Source organism: Diadema antillarum, unplaced genomic scaffold, assembly GCF_040938485.1.
Source record: "Diadema antillarum isolate AM-2024a unplaced genomic scaffold, OU_Dant_1.0 seq00001002_RagTag, whole genome shotgun sequence".
Lineage (NCBI taxonomy): Eukaryota > Metazoa > Echinodermata > Echinoidea > Diadematoida > Diadematidae > Diadema > Diadema antillarum.
Window position 1 is genome coordinate 511,705 of NW_027271840.1, and position 14,185 is coordinate 525,889.

The 14,185-nt window shown below is 36.9% G+C and overlaps 1 protein-coding gene across 1 annotated transcript in view; it reads right to left on the reverse strand.

The window, feature by feature from the left end:
* Positions 1–1,641: 1,641 nt before the first annotated feature.
* Positions 1,642–14,185, reverse strand: part of LOC139742472 (liprin-beta-1-like) — a 106,155-nt gene continuing 93,611 nt past the window's right edge. Inside the window, exons 21-26 of the mRNA XM_071653010.1 lie at positions 12,290–12,337; positions 5,637–5,762; positions 4,401–4,589; positions 3,638–3,823; positions 2,817–2,894; positions 1,642–2,224 (exon numbers count right to left, since the gene is read on the reverse strand). Coding sequence (XP_071509111.1) covers positions 2,180–2,224; positions 2,817–2,894; positions 3,638–3,823; positions 4,401–4,589; positions 5,637–5,762; positions 12,290–12,337 — 672 coding nt within the window. The 3' untranslated portion in view covers positions 1,642–2,179. The remainder of the gene's footprint in view (positions 2,225–2,816; positions 2,895–3,637; positions 3,824–4,400; positions 4,590–5,636; positions 5,763–12,289; positions 12,338–14,185) is intronic.

Here is a 14,185-nt window from a genome sequence, read left to right on the forward strand (position 1 = left end):
CTTGTATTAAATCAATGCTCATGAAATGCATGGAGAGATTTTTGCTAATCAGTGTTGATGAATGAATAACTTACACCTGTACGTTCCAATTCAGTCTAAAAGACACACATTGTAATGACATAATTCAGATTCTCAGTTGCCCAAGGATTGTATTCATTTTAAAGTCAGTGGTAAACACACAGACAGTCTCATTTGACCTTTGTTTTGCACATGCGCAAATCACAACCGTGAACTCCCTTATAAGCCCACGTATCGAAGGTGGAATCGAAGCATATATTCGCAGATTGGTCAGTGCTATTCATATAGGCTTCGTACATACCCCTGCGGGCGGGGAAAGAATCGGGCCAATGCCTTCCATGAATTCCGTCGCTACCAGGTATTTAATGCATTTCTCTCAAGCTGAAGTACATTTCAGGCAGCATTGTTCACCTATCCTCTCTGTTGACATGAAAATATCAGCAGTCCAGGCATGAGTAGCAACAGCCATGCATACGGTGTTGAACGGTGACAGACGTGAAATTGAATACTGTGGGACCATTGGTGGATGGTGATTTTATTTCATTATGCACATTTGACGTCAGTTTTGTGGGGAACATAAGAGGGTAAGGGACAACACAGTGCACTTTCTTTTCTTTTCTCTCTCTCTCTCTCTCTCTCACGTGTATTTACACACCCAGCAATACAACTCAGAAGGTTAATAATTTTCTCTGGTAGTTCAGTGTATGAATTCTGCTTACAAAATTTTCCTTGTACATCAATTAAAAATTCACCCATAAATCTACATAGAATAATCAAACATTTATTGGAAGAGCTTGTGATGGGAAATACAGCCTGACGGCAAATAATTTCTTTCTTTCTATTTTTTTTCGTTATTCCCCGAAATAAAAGTCACTAATCTTTGGTGAAATATTCCGCCAACAATAGAAGGAAAACAAGGCCAAAGATGCGATGCAAGAAAACCCTGAAATCTGAGCATTCATAAGCACTTGCTGATTGGTGTATGGATTGTAAAGACAGCAACACAAGCAAAGTTACAGGTGTGAAGACAAAATGTACAAATACCAGTTTCAAATGTGAGAAACCATAGCTTGAGTTCATATTACTTTAACAATTCATTAGAAAGGTGAGTAAAAAACATAAATATTTTCATAAATAATAGCACTTTCCGCACGTCACTATAGTCAAGTTTTTCTTGTTGCAGAATTACATCGTGATTTTCCTCTCATCAAACAATACAAAGTGACAACAGGAAATCAATTATCACAAGTTATATGTGAAAAAAAAAATACAACAACATAGAAATGACATTTAGTATTCGTCAAGTATCAATGTTTTCATTTTCCATGAAGTGAGGTTGACAAGTCACTGGGACTTTGTTCAATAAACCCTATGTGTGCTATGAGTGTCAATTTGCACAAAAAAGCCACCTAGCGCTGTACACAGTGTCGTCCAAAGTCCCTGGCACAGAAAGAGGTAAATCCTTTCGACTGCAGGCAGCCCATTGGATCCTGTGCACAGTCTGAGAGGGAGCGGGTCAGTTGACGTCATCTGCGATGGAGAAATATTCGGTACTCCATCCCTGCGTAGAATTACGGAAGACCCCGTACAATGTGCATACTCTTTTTTTTTTTTTTTTTTCAGCAAGCTAAATTCACTTGATAGAGGAATGGGTCTATTCCTGCGTGGTTCTCACAGAATTGGGTGTTTCTGCCAGGATCTTGCCACCAATTACGCTTCCGTTGAGTTGGAGACGAGACTTGAAGAAGCTTCCGATTTGCAATGCTCACAATTACGGGGCATTTTCTCTTTGTCTGTGTTTCACATATATTTTTCATGTGCATAACTAGGGAAACCATCTGAATAGCTCATTCCTGCAAAGTGTTCAGTATGCAAGCTGCACCGTAAATCATCTTCCCATGTCAGTTGACGTAATCATCACAATTCTGCTTTGCCTTTTCAAAAGAAAAATTATTCCATCCACATATCCAAAATACTCGTCACGGCTTATAAAAATACACTTCCGCATAAATCTTGCCAGGACACGGTGCCAGATGTTCCCACTTGTTCTTTTGGCTTGCATATATTCCTTTGTCTGCAAAAAGTTCAGCGCAATAACTGGCTGGGCCTGAGGTTGGGCATGTAGTGAATCTAATCCTGCATAAGAGGTTGGTTCGTCACATCACACGTGGGTGCTTCGCTCCATGTCCGAGTTTGACAGCATGGTCTGAAATTGAGAAAAAGATCATGACAGTTTTGAATACTTGTCATTCAAAACATCAAGCAGTGCATGTACCAAAGAGACTTGTCTTTTCACTAATTTGTATTTTCAATTGCAAAATTAAAGGGATGGTATAATTTTGGTTGAGATGGGGGATTCAGATATCAACTTTTGGTGAGATAATTAGAAACCACTTATGAAATATTAAAGAGCATACAATTCTAAGAGGAATTAAAAGTTTATCTGATGAAAATCGGTTTTGAAATGGCTGAGATATATATACATATATATATATAAAGGACAACAAAGAGGTCCTAATAAAAGATGGATCCCACCTTCTTCTTGGACCTCTTTGTTTTGGATATCTCAGCAATTTCAGAACCAACTTTCATTAAATAAACTTTCAATTCCTATATGAACAACAAAGGGAAAAGTGGAAGGAATGTTAGGTTTAAGTGAACATTTACAATGAATAGTTTAAATCAAAAAATGAAGGAAAAAGATGGAGCACCAATCCCCAGAAGCGTAGTTTTTCAGACTCGATGGCAAATGATGAGACAGAAGTCCTTGATTGGGTAAGATGGAATGATAGACTCACCGTCAATGAGTTGATCTCTTCTGACAGGGCTCCAAATTTCTTGGCCGTTCCTTCTTGCATCTCTCCTCCCTCCGCTCTCTGCAGAAGGATTGAAAGTGAATACAGCAAATCTTACCATTTTTGAAAGGGTAAAGTTCCGAAGATGTGTTACTTTCTATTGTGGGTTTTTTGTCCATTGAATATGTCTGAAAGAAATCCATGAAGAGTACATTTCCAGACCTCCCATCCCTTCTAGCTGAAAAACAGGGATAATTTGGCTCAAAAGTAGGAAAGAAAGAGCAGTTCCCATATGAGTGTGTCGTAAAATCATCAATAAAAATAGGAAACTCCTATTGAAACAAGATCGAGAAAGAGTCAAAATTCAGATTCTTTCCTCCACATTCAGATTGGTTGGGAGGTCTGCATTTCTTCCTTTACATTGAATTATTCTAGAATTACAATGCTTCAACCAAATGACTTCGAAAAAGAGCAGCTGCAGTAACTACTTTTCTGTTATTATATAAAAAAGAAACATTTTATGTACAAATCATCAGAAACGTTGCCGAACAACATCATCATATCACTATACACTGAGTTCAGGAATCTTGGGAATCTTGGATTTCAATAACGATAAAGTCTGTGCTGTTGCATAATCCTCATATCCTTATAGCCAAAAAATTATCCAGCATTTTGGTAAAACAACAACATCAAAAAGGATAAAGCAATTGCAAAGCAAGTGCACCACTGGACATGTGCACTACTGGACATAACATTTAACGCTTCATGTTAAACGTCACAAATGAGATGAGTTAACGGAGTCAAAGGTCAGATTGTACCCCGACCTCATCCTGCTGTCGGTGTACCATGTCAGCCCGCCGAACCTCCACCCGGTAGCTGGGCGGGGGCGGTCGGCTCCCATTGACGTGATTCGACCCGTTCATGGAGGGTTGGTGGCCCAGATCCATCGGGCAGACGTAGTCGTCGAGCTCCGTCCCTCGCTTTTGCTTCCCAAACGTCCTCTTCTTGGGCTGCCGTGAACAAATTTTCAGGAATAGATGGTCACAACTCACACGCCTGATTGAATACTGCTGTCTCTTTTTGCAGAATGACACGCTTTACAAATGTGTAACTTATGTTTAATGATTGTCAATTTTCATCCAATGTCCTTTTGAATCTTGTAGTTCCATCTCCTTTCATACTAATGATTGCATCACATTGTAAATTGCTACATGTATATCACTGCTGCAACTGTACACTATCTTGGTCACACATGGGACAAAATAGTATGCTTTCCATTTACTGCAAACCTTACATCAGGCTTTAGAGCCAATATAAAGCACATGTACTTTGAAGAGATATTCTTGACCTAAAAAAAAAACACAGTAAATTTGATCAATTATACCTGCATCAGTAACAGAAATCCGAATAAGGTTAGGAAACATTCTCCAAAAGCTGTTCATCACATGACATCAGCTAAAGTGTTGCACAATCACATGCCAACAATGGCAAAGACCCTATGACATCACAATGGCTTACACCCTTTGACATCACAATGGCTATCATGACCCTATGACATCACAATAGCTCAGAGTTCACTGAACTCACCTTGACCTTGGCCAGGAAGTTGAGGGGCATGTAGGTCGGCTGTTTCTCCGCCTCTCGCTTCTGCTGCTGGATGTCGGGGCCAATCAGGGAGATGAAATGGGTGCTGAGGTGTCGCCGTAGCAACGTCTTGTTGCCTGGGATACAGAGGATAGCAGCTAGTGTCTCTGCTGTAAACCTTGGCTCTAGGACCTAATTAGAATTTTTTTTTAAAGGAATATGAAATAGACATGTACATTTTGCCATGGCACACATCAGAATCTTAGGCAGTACATTACTATATCAGGGGAAAACACATACACACACACACACACACACACACACACACACACACACACACACACATTCAAATCTCAAAAATGTGAAGCTGCATTTTCATGAAATCCCCCTGGTCCCTGGAACAGACATGGTTAAAATTAGGATGCATAGGTCTAGATCTGCCAGGGATAGAAGGAAACATATACGAACAGCAAAATTTCCTTGTCCTCTCATTGATATATTTCAATCAATGCAGTAGTCTTCAAGCAGGTCTGATCACTTTTTATCATATTTTAACACACAAATCAGTCAATAGGGAAATCAGAATTTTTCTTACCAATATTTCAATTGAAAAAAAAAATCTAGAATGAAATCAACTACTACTTACCAATATTCAACTGAATTTTCAGTCTGTAAAGAAAATCTACTTTTCTTTAACCCGTTGAGGACGGACTGATTTTGCTACAACACGCATTTCCCATAGACCCCTGCCCGAGTATACTCCGGACTCGTCCTCAACCGGTTAATAGCAATATTCAAATCATCAAATTGGTCTAAAGGTAATCACTTTAAGTGATCTATTCTATTCTATTAGTATTCTATTCTAATTGTATTCTGTTATTATTTTATTTTATCTATTCTATTCCATTCCATTCTATTTTATTCTACTCCGTTCTTTTCTATTCCATTCTATTATACTCCATTCTATTCCATTCCATTCTATTTCATTCCATTCCATTCTAATCTATTCTAATCTATTCTATTCTATTCTATTCTATTCTATTCTATTCTATTCTATTCTCTTCTAATCTATTCTAATCTATTCTATTCTATTCTATTCTATTCTATTCTATTCTATTCTACTCTGTTCTATTCTATTCCATTCTATCCTATTCCATTCTGTTCTATGTCATCTATCATAGGCAAATTGGTCTGGAAGGAAATCAATTGACAACACTTCTGGTTTTTTCTAGATCTTACCATGAGGGCACCATGTACTCCGCTACCTCGCAGGTTGGGGGCGTACTCCGATAGATCCACTGATCTCAGCCACTCCATCACTCTATGGTTGGTCCAGAGAGTGACCTGTGTGCCGGTCTCATAAGGCTACATGAGGGCAGGGAGGGGAGGAGAGAGGGGTGTAAAATACAAAAACTTTACATAAAAGAGGTCTACAAAATAACGTCTACATGGTTATAAATACATAGGTTATGCACTTGACTGAAATTTTACTATAAAGATCTACATACAAATAGCTACATACATATGATCAATATAAGAAGACATAGAAACATCTGGTGATAAAAAGGTTTGAGTCATATTGAAGATTGTTCCAATTTGGGGCAAATTGGAAAGCTTTTGATATTGTTCATCCCCCCCCCCCCAAAAAAAAAGAAAGATAAGAAGTTTATTTGATTATATTAGAGAGATTGTGGAACAGCCATTTGACAATAATATTCCAAATTCACTTAACTTCTTCTAACCTTTCTCCAAGATAAAAAATATATGAGGCTGGTGGCTTAGTAAAACCTAAAGTAAAAATCACCAAATTAGTATTCTATTCTCTTGACAAACAGTCAATATTACAGGCCAACTTTATATTCCAGGTATTTACCTAAGCGATCCAATAACAACGGGAAGAAAGAATGAGCTAATACATTGCTACAGGTGTTTTGAACAAGAAGAAAAATCTAAAATTTCAAGAAAAACAACCATCACCAGAAGACAAATTTTCATGCAAAATATAAAAATATATTAACGGCTCTGGCAAAGAGCAAAATAGAGTGCTTAATAGTCAAAATCATTTTACCAACTAAATCTACGAGAAAGACATTTTCTTCTACATTCTTACACCCAGTGTCACACTTCGCTATTTCTTTACTGAATCAAAAACCCTCCACCATGAGTTGGAGTACCTATCGGCTTGACTTTGACCTAAATATCTTGCTCTTTGATTGATGGTATGATTTCTACACTAATTGAAGAACTACACTGCTATCTATTTTTTTTTTCTTATCCCAATGAAATCTAGACATTTTCACTGAAAAGAACTTGTTAGTTTTGCAAATATATACAGATGTCAAGACATCCCCAAACACAACACATGGATTGAGCTGAATTTGCCAGAGCCTTTATCATATAAAGTACTTGATACTTATATTCCTTCCTCTGCTACAGATACATATAACAAAGTGCCACACGTACACCATTCTACAATTTAAATGCATTTAAAGAATACACAATTACAATGGACAACAATAGTCACATACATACACATGGTTGGGATACAAGCATGTGGAAAATATGTGCCCTAAAATGGACGCCCCAACTAATAACCCTTTAATATCTCCAGCTACTTTGCAGCCATTGCCCATCACAGATGTTAAGAATTTCAGAGTCATGGTAACCTTTTGTTTCTATTTGATTGGTTGAGGGTTGATATCATGTCTTCTGGGCCCTGTTTTATGAAGAGTTAAAATTGATTATAAAGTTGATTTCAACTGTAAGTATATGGCAGCCTGTGTGGTAAGGAAATTCAAAATCGATTTTATCTTTTGAATTCTGGATTATGTCTCAATGGCTTTCCTTGTGTCCTTCAAAAAATATGATGCAAACAGATAGACTTTGACCCTCCTGGTGGGTAGCAATGTCCCAATCATGGAAAACGCCTCCCTCTATTTCGGGCAAAGCCCACAACATTATTCTAAAAAGCCAAAAGCGGTCTTTACAATGTGACCCAACAGGAAACCCCGATAAGCCACCTGTCCCCTTCACAGTTCAATGGATGTGAGAAAGAAAAAATTTAAAGTTCCTGTGATTAAGACTACTGAGACAAATTGTGCTCCTGGTATTGTGTCACTGCATACAGTTTGTACATGTTTCTACAGTGACTGTACATTGTTGGAGGAAATGTCTCTATATTCTTTGCAAAGTCTATGATGCTAATATCACTGATTCATGATGGGATTTACCCAACTCTCACACTCATCTCCGTCCCCCCCCCCCCCCCTTGATTTTTGATATGGATTTGTACAAGTTAACACAAGTGCAAGGCATACCCCTCCTTTTTCTTTTAATATGTGCGTCTGTCTACAGTAACGCCTAACTAGGCCAGGCTATTTAGGTAGATCATAGAGCCGGGAAGGGGGGGGGGGGGGGGGGCCTCCCAGGCCCCCCTCCAGATCTCGGCCATCGACTGCGCGATCGCGACGAAAATTGGCACACACACTGCCTATGATGTAATCTAAAGTGCCACAAAGTTAAATTTTCAAAAAATTATCATTTATGCTAAATTATGCTAATTTATGCATAATGATGCATGAAATCAATCAATTTGGTATAAATCACTAAATAAAGCTCAAAACAGGCACATTTTTTGTGTAAATATTCTTTTTAGTGTCCTTAGCAAATGTAAGAGAAAAAAATTGTGCAATCATAAAAAATTTCCTAAGTTTTTTATTGTTTTTTGAATTTCTTATGTATCTCCTTTTTTTTTGACTTTATGTTTTTCATTGTTTTTTCGATGAAATTTGTCCGCGACATTGTTCCGAACAAGAAAATAAGTTACTAATTGATTTTAATCAATAAAACCCCCCAAAAATCATGCTTTTATGAAATTTGCCTGTAAACACAATTTGCATTGAAATTGTACACGAATTCACGTTTTTGAGCAATTTTTGGTCTGACATGCACGTGCATTGTATTTATGCGACACTTCGGAACCGCGCACCCGGGCATCGCAAATTTGGTGTCAAAAGATGCGGGAAACTTGAAAGAAAAAAAGTCATGAAATGTCGTGGCGATAGCTTCTCGCGATAGCGATACATCGCGCGAAACGTCGAGGGGGGGCCTCGGAGACCCCCCCCCCCCCCCCCCCCCCCCGGCCTAGTTAGGGTTAACACAAGTGCAAGGCATATTGTACCCCTCCTTTTTCTTTTAATATGTGTGTCTGTCTATAGTAACCACTCAATGAAAACAAAGCAGGTAGTCCTTATAGACAGGAGGCCACTACAGACAGGTTTGACTGAACTTTGTAAAGTTCATATCAGAAGTGAATGGCGTGTGCATGCATTTGTAACAGCTTTCGTAGTAAGTGTATCAGTAGGTGACATGATGTTATGCCTTGTTTTTAAATTTTTTGCTTGTTTTGGGTTTTTAAATACAATGTACATGTAAATACTGTACAATACTTAAAACCAGTCTACCCTGTAAGCTGTATTCAGATTTTAAGAGCAGGACAATGTCTTGTTCCAGAAAACTGTACTGAGTTGCAATGTAATCAAACATACAGCAGCAGTTTTGTCAAAACTGGACATTAACATGCTAAAGTTTAAAATCCTAAAAATTTGTTGTTTCTCATCCAATTATGCCAAAAACTTCTACTATTTTATCCAACTTCAAAAAGAAGTTGATTTGCCTGTGTGAGTTAGATTGACGATGAAGCCACGAAAAAAAAGAAGGATTAAAGCAAGCAAATTACTGCAACGCAAAAGTGATATCAACAAAAATTGTTGAAATTATTTCTCAAGCTAATCAAGCGAGGTTTGCGATGATCAAGTGTCCTTTTGCTTTTTATCTAATGTATGGTTTTGCTCTTGTAAGAAGAGAAAAATTATTGAAACAGAAAATACGACATTGACAATGGAGAAATCACCATTCATTTGGCGATTACTGTTATGTGTTGGGAAAAATGAAAACAAATACATCATTTTTAAAAAGAAAATGATAATAAAGAGTGAAATTCAATATTTTCAAGTATCTGACAAATCATGTAAAACTTTAAAGCATAGATTACCCAGACTGTTAGTATTCTAGTCTCTTTTTATGATTACAGATGTAGGGCTATTGAATGGATAGTATAATATTGGTGGAGATGAGGATCGGGATTTTAACTTTTTGCAAGATACCACTTATGTATAGAGCATACCATTCTAAGAGGATTTCATAGTTTATTAGATGAAAATTGGTTTTGGAATGGCTGAGACATCCAAAAACAAAGTAAAACAAAGTAATCTTAATATTACAGGTGAGTCCCACCTTTTATTAGAATTGTTCTGTTTTGGATATCTCAGCCATTTAAAAAACATTTTTCATCAAAGAAACTTTGAATTCCTCTTGAAATTACATGCTCTTTCATATGTCATGAGAGGTTTCTCATTATCTCACCAAATCATGTTATAAACCTGAAGTTAGGTCTCAACCAAAACTAAACGATCTCATTATAAAGCCAACTGTTTCAGAGGCAATGTCACAAGTGTGATTTCATCCACTCCAGATCTCTGCCCCACAAAGGAATGTTACGATGTTGTGATGTGACACACTCATGTAAAGGGTAGTTTCATATGCTTTGCAATTTATAACTCCCTTCTATCCACCCCTGCCATCACATGATCACTTTCACATGGTCATGTGACATAATGACATTTTATATTACGCAGCACATATTTTATTATGGTTGTGCAACAGAGCAGACTGTCGATGTATTTAATCTCTTCAATGCATAGTTCTGAAATTTCCACCGAGATTTTAGCAGACGCTGTAAGCTTTCCATCGTTCAAGGGTTAATGTTTGAATCAGTTCCTGACTATATAATGATACTTGCCCTGTTTATTTAATACAAAAGAATGATTCCATTAGCCAATTAAGGAACAAATTGATTTTTGCTACAACACACATTTCCCATAGACACCTGCCCTAATATGGACTAGTCTGCCATTGCTAGGTCCTCATTAGTAGAAGGAACATATGAAGTGCTAATGTATTTTACTATTAAACCCACTCAGTGCCAAGATTTTGACATCTCCCCTGACTTTGTACACAACCCACCAGTTTCCCAAAGGAAATGTGTTAATTCTTCCTTTAGCTACGGACCATATGCAATATCTGACTTTTTACTCCTTGTACATATATAAGTAAGTATGATTCACTTAATACACACCATCACTAGTTTTCCCGTCAGTGGAAGAACAAATAAAAAAACATTATGAAACTTGTCAACAGAGAAGGGGGTTTTTCACTTGAGATGGTGTAGACATTTGCCACAGAAAGACTAACACCAATATATACAGTATCTACACGTGTACTACACCAACATAGCCATTCTACGGTAACATACTACTCAATACATCGTGAGTGGAAGTGAAGAGTGTTATGTTAAACATTAGTGTTGTGATTAACTCTGTGATTAACTCAAGAGCGAGCAAGGAAGAGTTCTGTATCTGGTTCAAAAGAATATTTCTACTTAAGATCATGCATTGCTGTGAGGAACAATCCACTCACCCCTCCCTAAACACACACAAACACACAAACATAAACACAAACACAAACACAAACACAAACATAGGCATACATATTTTGCATCTCCCTTCCTTTTTTTTTTTTAAGACTTTAAAATGGATATTCAATGTAGAAAATACAAACCACTGTCTACCTAGAATTGGACTGCTATCTTACAAACACAAAACTTTTTAAAGAGATCTTGAATTGAAATGACTTCTATTTTTTTTTTCACAACATAGAAAACTTCAAATAACCTTGAATTTTGCGTTGATCATTTGTATGCGAAGGTTTGTGTTCTTAAAAAAGGTCCTCCTTTTCAAAATGTAGCAGTAAAATGATATAAACATTTTCATCTTTATCTATATCCACTGATTTGGGAATTCTTTTTTCCCCCCACAATTTGTACATCAGTGCTGTTTGTTTGTTTGTTTGTTTTTTGAATAACTGGTCCATTAAACTTCACACAGCACAAAGCCACTGCCATACAGTACATGCAGAATAAATCTCATTTCCAAGTTCACTCTGTACTTTCATGTCACAAGACGCACACATTGTCACATGGAGAAATAAAATTGCCGCTAATAAAATCAAATCTACAACTACTACTGATGTACACGTACATTTGAGCTTGAAATATTTTCTAGAATGATGTAAATGTCAGTCTTTTCTGGCTTCACCCTACAATGCTACTTGATGTGCGAGACGCAAATAATAGTTAGATAAAATGCTGAGGGGATGACAAAGGGTAAATTTGACTTTTTAAAAAGCTGAGTTCTCTTCAACTATTAAAACCACAGTAGTTTCTATTCTCTTCTGTTTTGTGTTTTGAATTAATATAATCTTTTAATCATACGTGCAGTCCTCAAATTAAGAGGCTACCAAATTGATCAACAAATGCCTAGTAAATGGGTAGACAATCTCGCTTGGATTTCGACCATTCTCTAAATTGTAATTGGTAGTGATAAATTTCCACACTACCATCAAGACAAGTGCCATATATTTGATCTTTACAATTATTTTCATGCCAGGATATTTTCTTTTTTTCTCCTTATTTTTGGCTTCAAATTCAAAGACACAAGAACTCTCACACTATCATGACCTGAATAGAATTAAGAGATATTAGAGTTTCCTTCCCAACAATTTGAATCACGCCGCACAAAGACTGAAATTTGTACCATTCTTTCCACACATTGAAGGCTCACCAGAGTTTTAATAAGCAAGCACAAAACTATATCAGTTATGTAGCAATGGCCATTATAATGTAAGAATAGCTTGCAGCATATATTAAATAATGTGCAGATAATATTAAAGATATTGAAGTGTGAGAAACATTGATGAACATCCATGCATTGTACCATTTCGTTACTCCACGGAGGCATATTTTTAAGGTTTTTATACCACGGCTGCGGGAATAAAAAGCATGAGAAGAAGTTATAGACCTGTTAAGCCAAATCAAAAAGAGATAAAATATATATATACACACAAATGACACACATGTATGAAGAACAGGAAACAGAGATAAAAGGGGCGGAATATCTCGTGGGCGTCACCCGTGAGGCCCAACAAATATTCCATGTGCACAAGAAAAGCTGAAAGAAAGATTACACGGAGGAGTTTTGTTTGTTTTTGTTCACAGTTTCCCATTAGTTCGTCAAAGTTGTTTCTACAATGCATGGAAATGTCAGATCAATTTTCGGTGAAATAAAGTCACAAAAGCATTTAAAAAATGAAAGAGAAAACTACATATGTATGTACCAGGTAATCATATAATGAAAGAGCGATGATCACTATTAAGTATTCTGCTCATACATACAAGAGGCGTGAACATGTGTCTCAAACAAAATTGATTGATGGCTATGACTGCAATAATACAGATAAATAGATTGAAATACAGTTTGGGAATGCTAGGCAATTCTCATGACTACATGTCAAAAGAAATAATTTTATCATGACTCAACTATGAAATACACGTATCATACGCAATCAGTGTACATTGCTTAATGGATGACAGAATGCAAGTACATATGAGCTGCTCGGTAAATATTTAAATGTACATGAATGCACAAATAAATTTCAATGAACTTTACAACTTCTATGTTTTTCATGTTCTACTCCAAATTTGGTGGGGGGTTTTTCTGATCGTGCAAATTGCAAATGATTTCTTCAGCAGACAGATTTTAAACGATAATTGCACTACAGATGTGCATGTGAACATACATTTGTACATAAGCAAACAAGAATTCATATGACATTGTCAGTTGTTTTGGGGGAAAAGCTAGCAATATAAATTTTTATTACAAAGTGTGGTGCTGGGGTGGGGGGGGGGGGGGGTGGGGGGTGGGAGGGGGTGGGCTAGGTCTTGTATGTGTATGTGTATCAGTATTGAAGAGATGAGAAGAATATGGATGAATGGCATGGAACTCCAAAAGGGGGGAGGGGCTGGTAAAAAGTTTACAGAAACATATGAGGTAGGAATTATCACAAGTTATCAAATGGTTCATACACATGCACGGAAAGTACGTACACACTCCACGAGACAAATGGACTCGCACACACACTTATTGATGCCGCTGCACTATTGCTTGGCATACACAAGAATGAACGAAGCGGCGGGACAGAATAAAATGAACACATGACAGGCATTCCGTTAGGGGATCTTTACAACACAGAGCAAGGGAGATAAACACGCAAACATGCATAAACATGTTATTCATGGTAAACAGGAATGATACAAAGTGTTCTTTCTGTAACAGAACAAAAAAAATATGTTCATAGTGAAGTAAATTAAGACGCGTCGCATACGAGGTTTGATGGAACAAGAATCTGTCCATGCCTTTGCACATTCCCCCTTAACCTCTTTCCTATCAACTTTATTGCATTCTCTTTATGACGTATTACATTTGCTGCTTTATTGATATATGCAGGTGGATCAGCATCTTTGTGTTGTAAAGACTTTATTCTAAAGAAAAATAAAAGTAAGAATGATAAATATGATGTTGTCATTACCATTTTAATAACAGCAAAAATGAAATATCAAAAATAAACCTAAGTCCTCCGGTTCTACTATTAAGTCCTGCAGTGATAGTAAAAGATACAGTAATATTCATAATTACCATCATAATTGCACTATCTTTCTTATGATTATAACAATGTCATGATAATTAGGAAAATGGTAATCATCCAACTACAATAAATACTTTAGAACTCTATCATTGTACATAGAGAAATTTGTAAAAAAATCCAATGTCCTT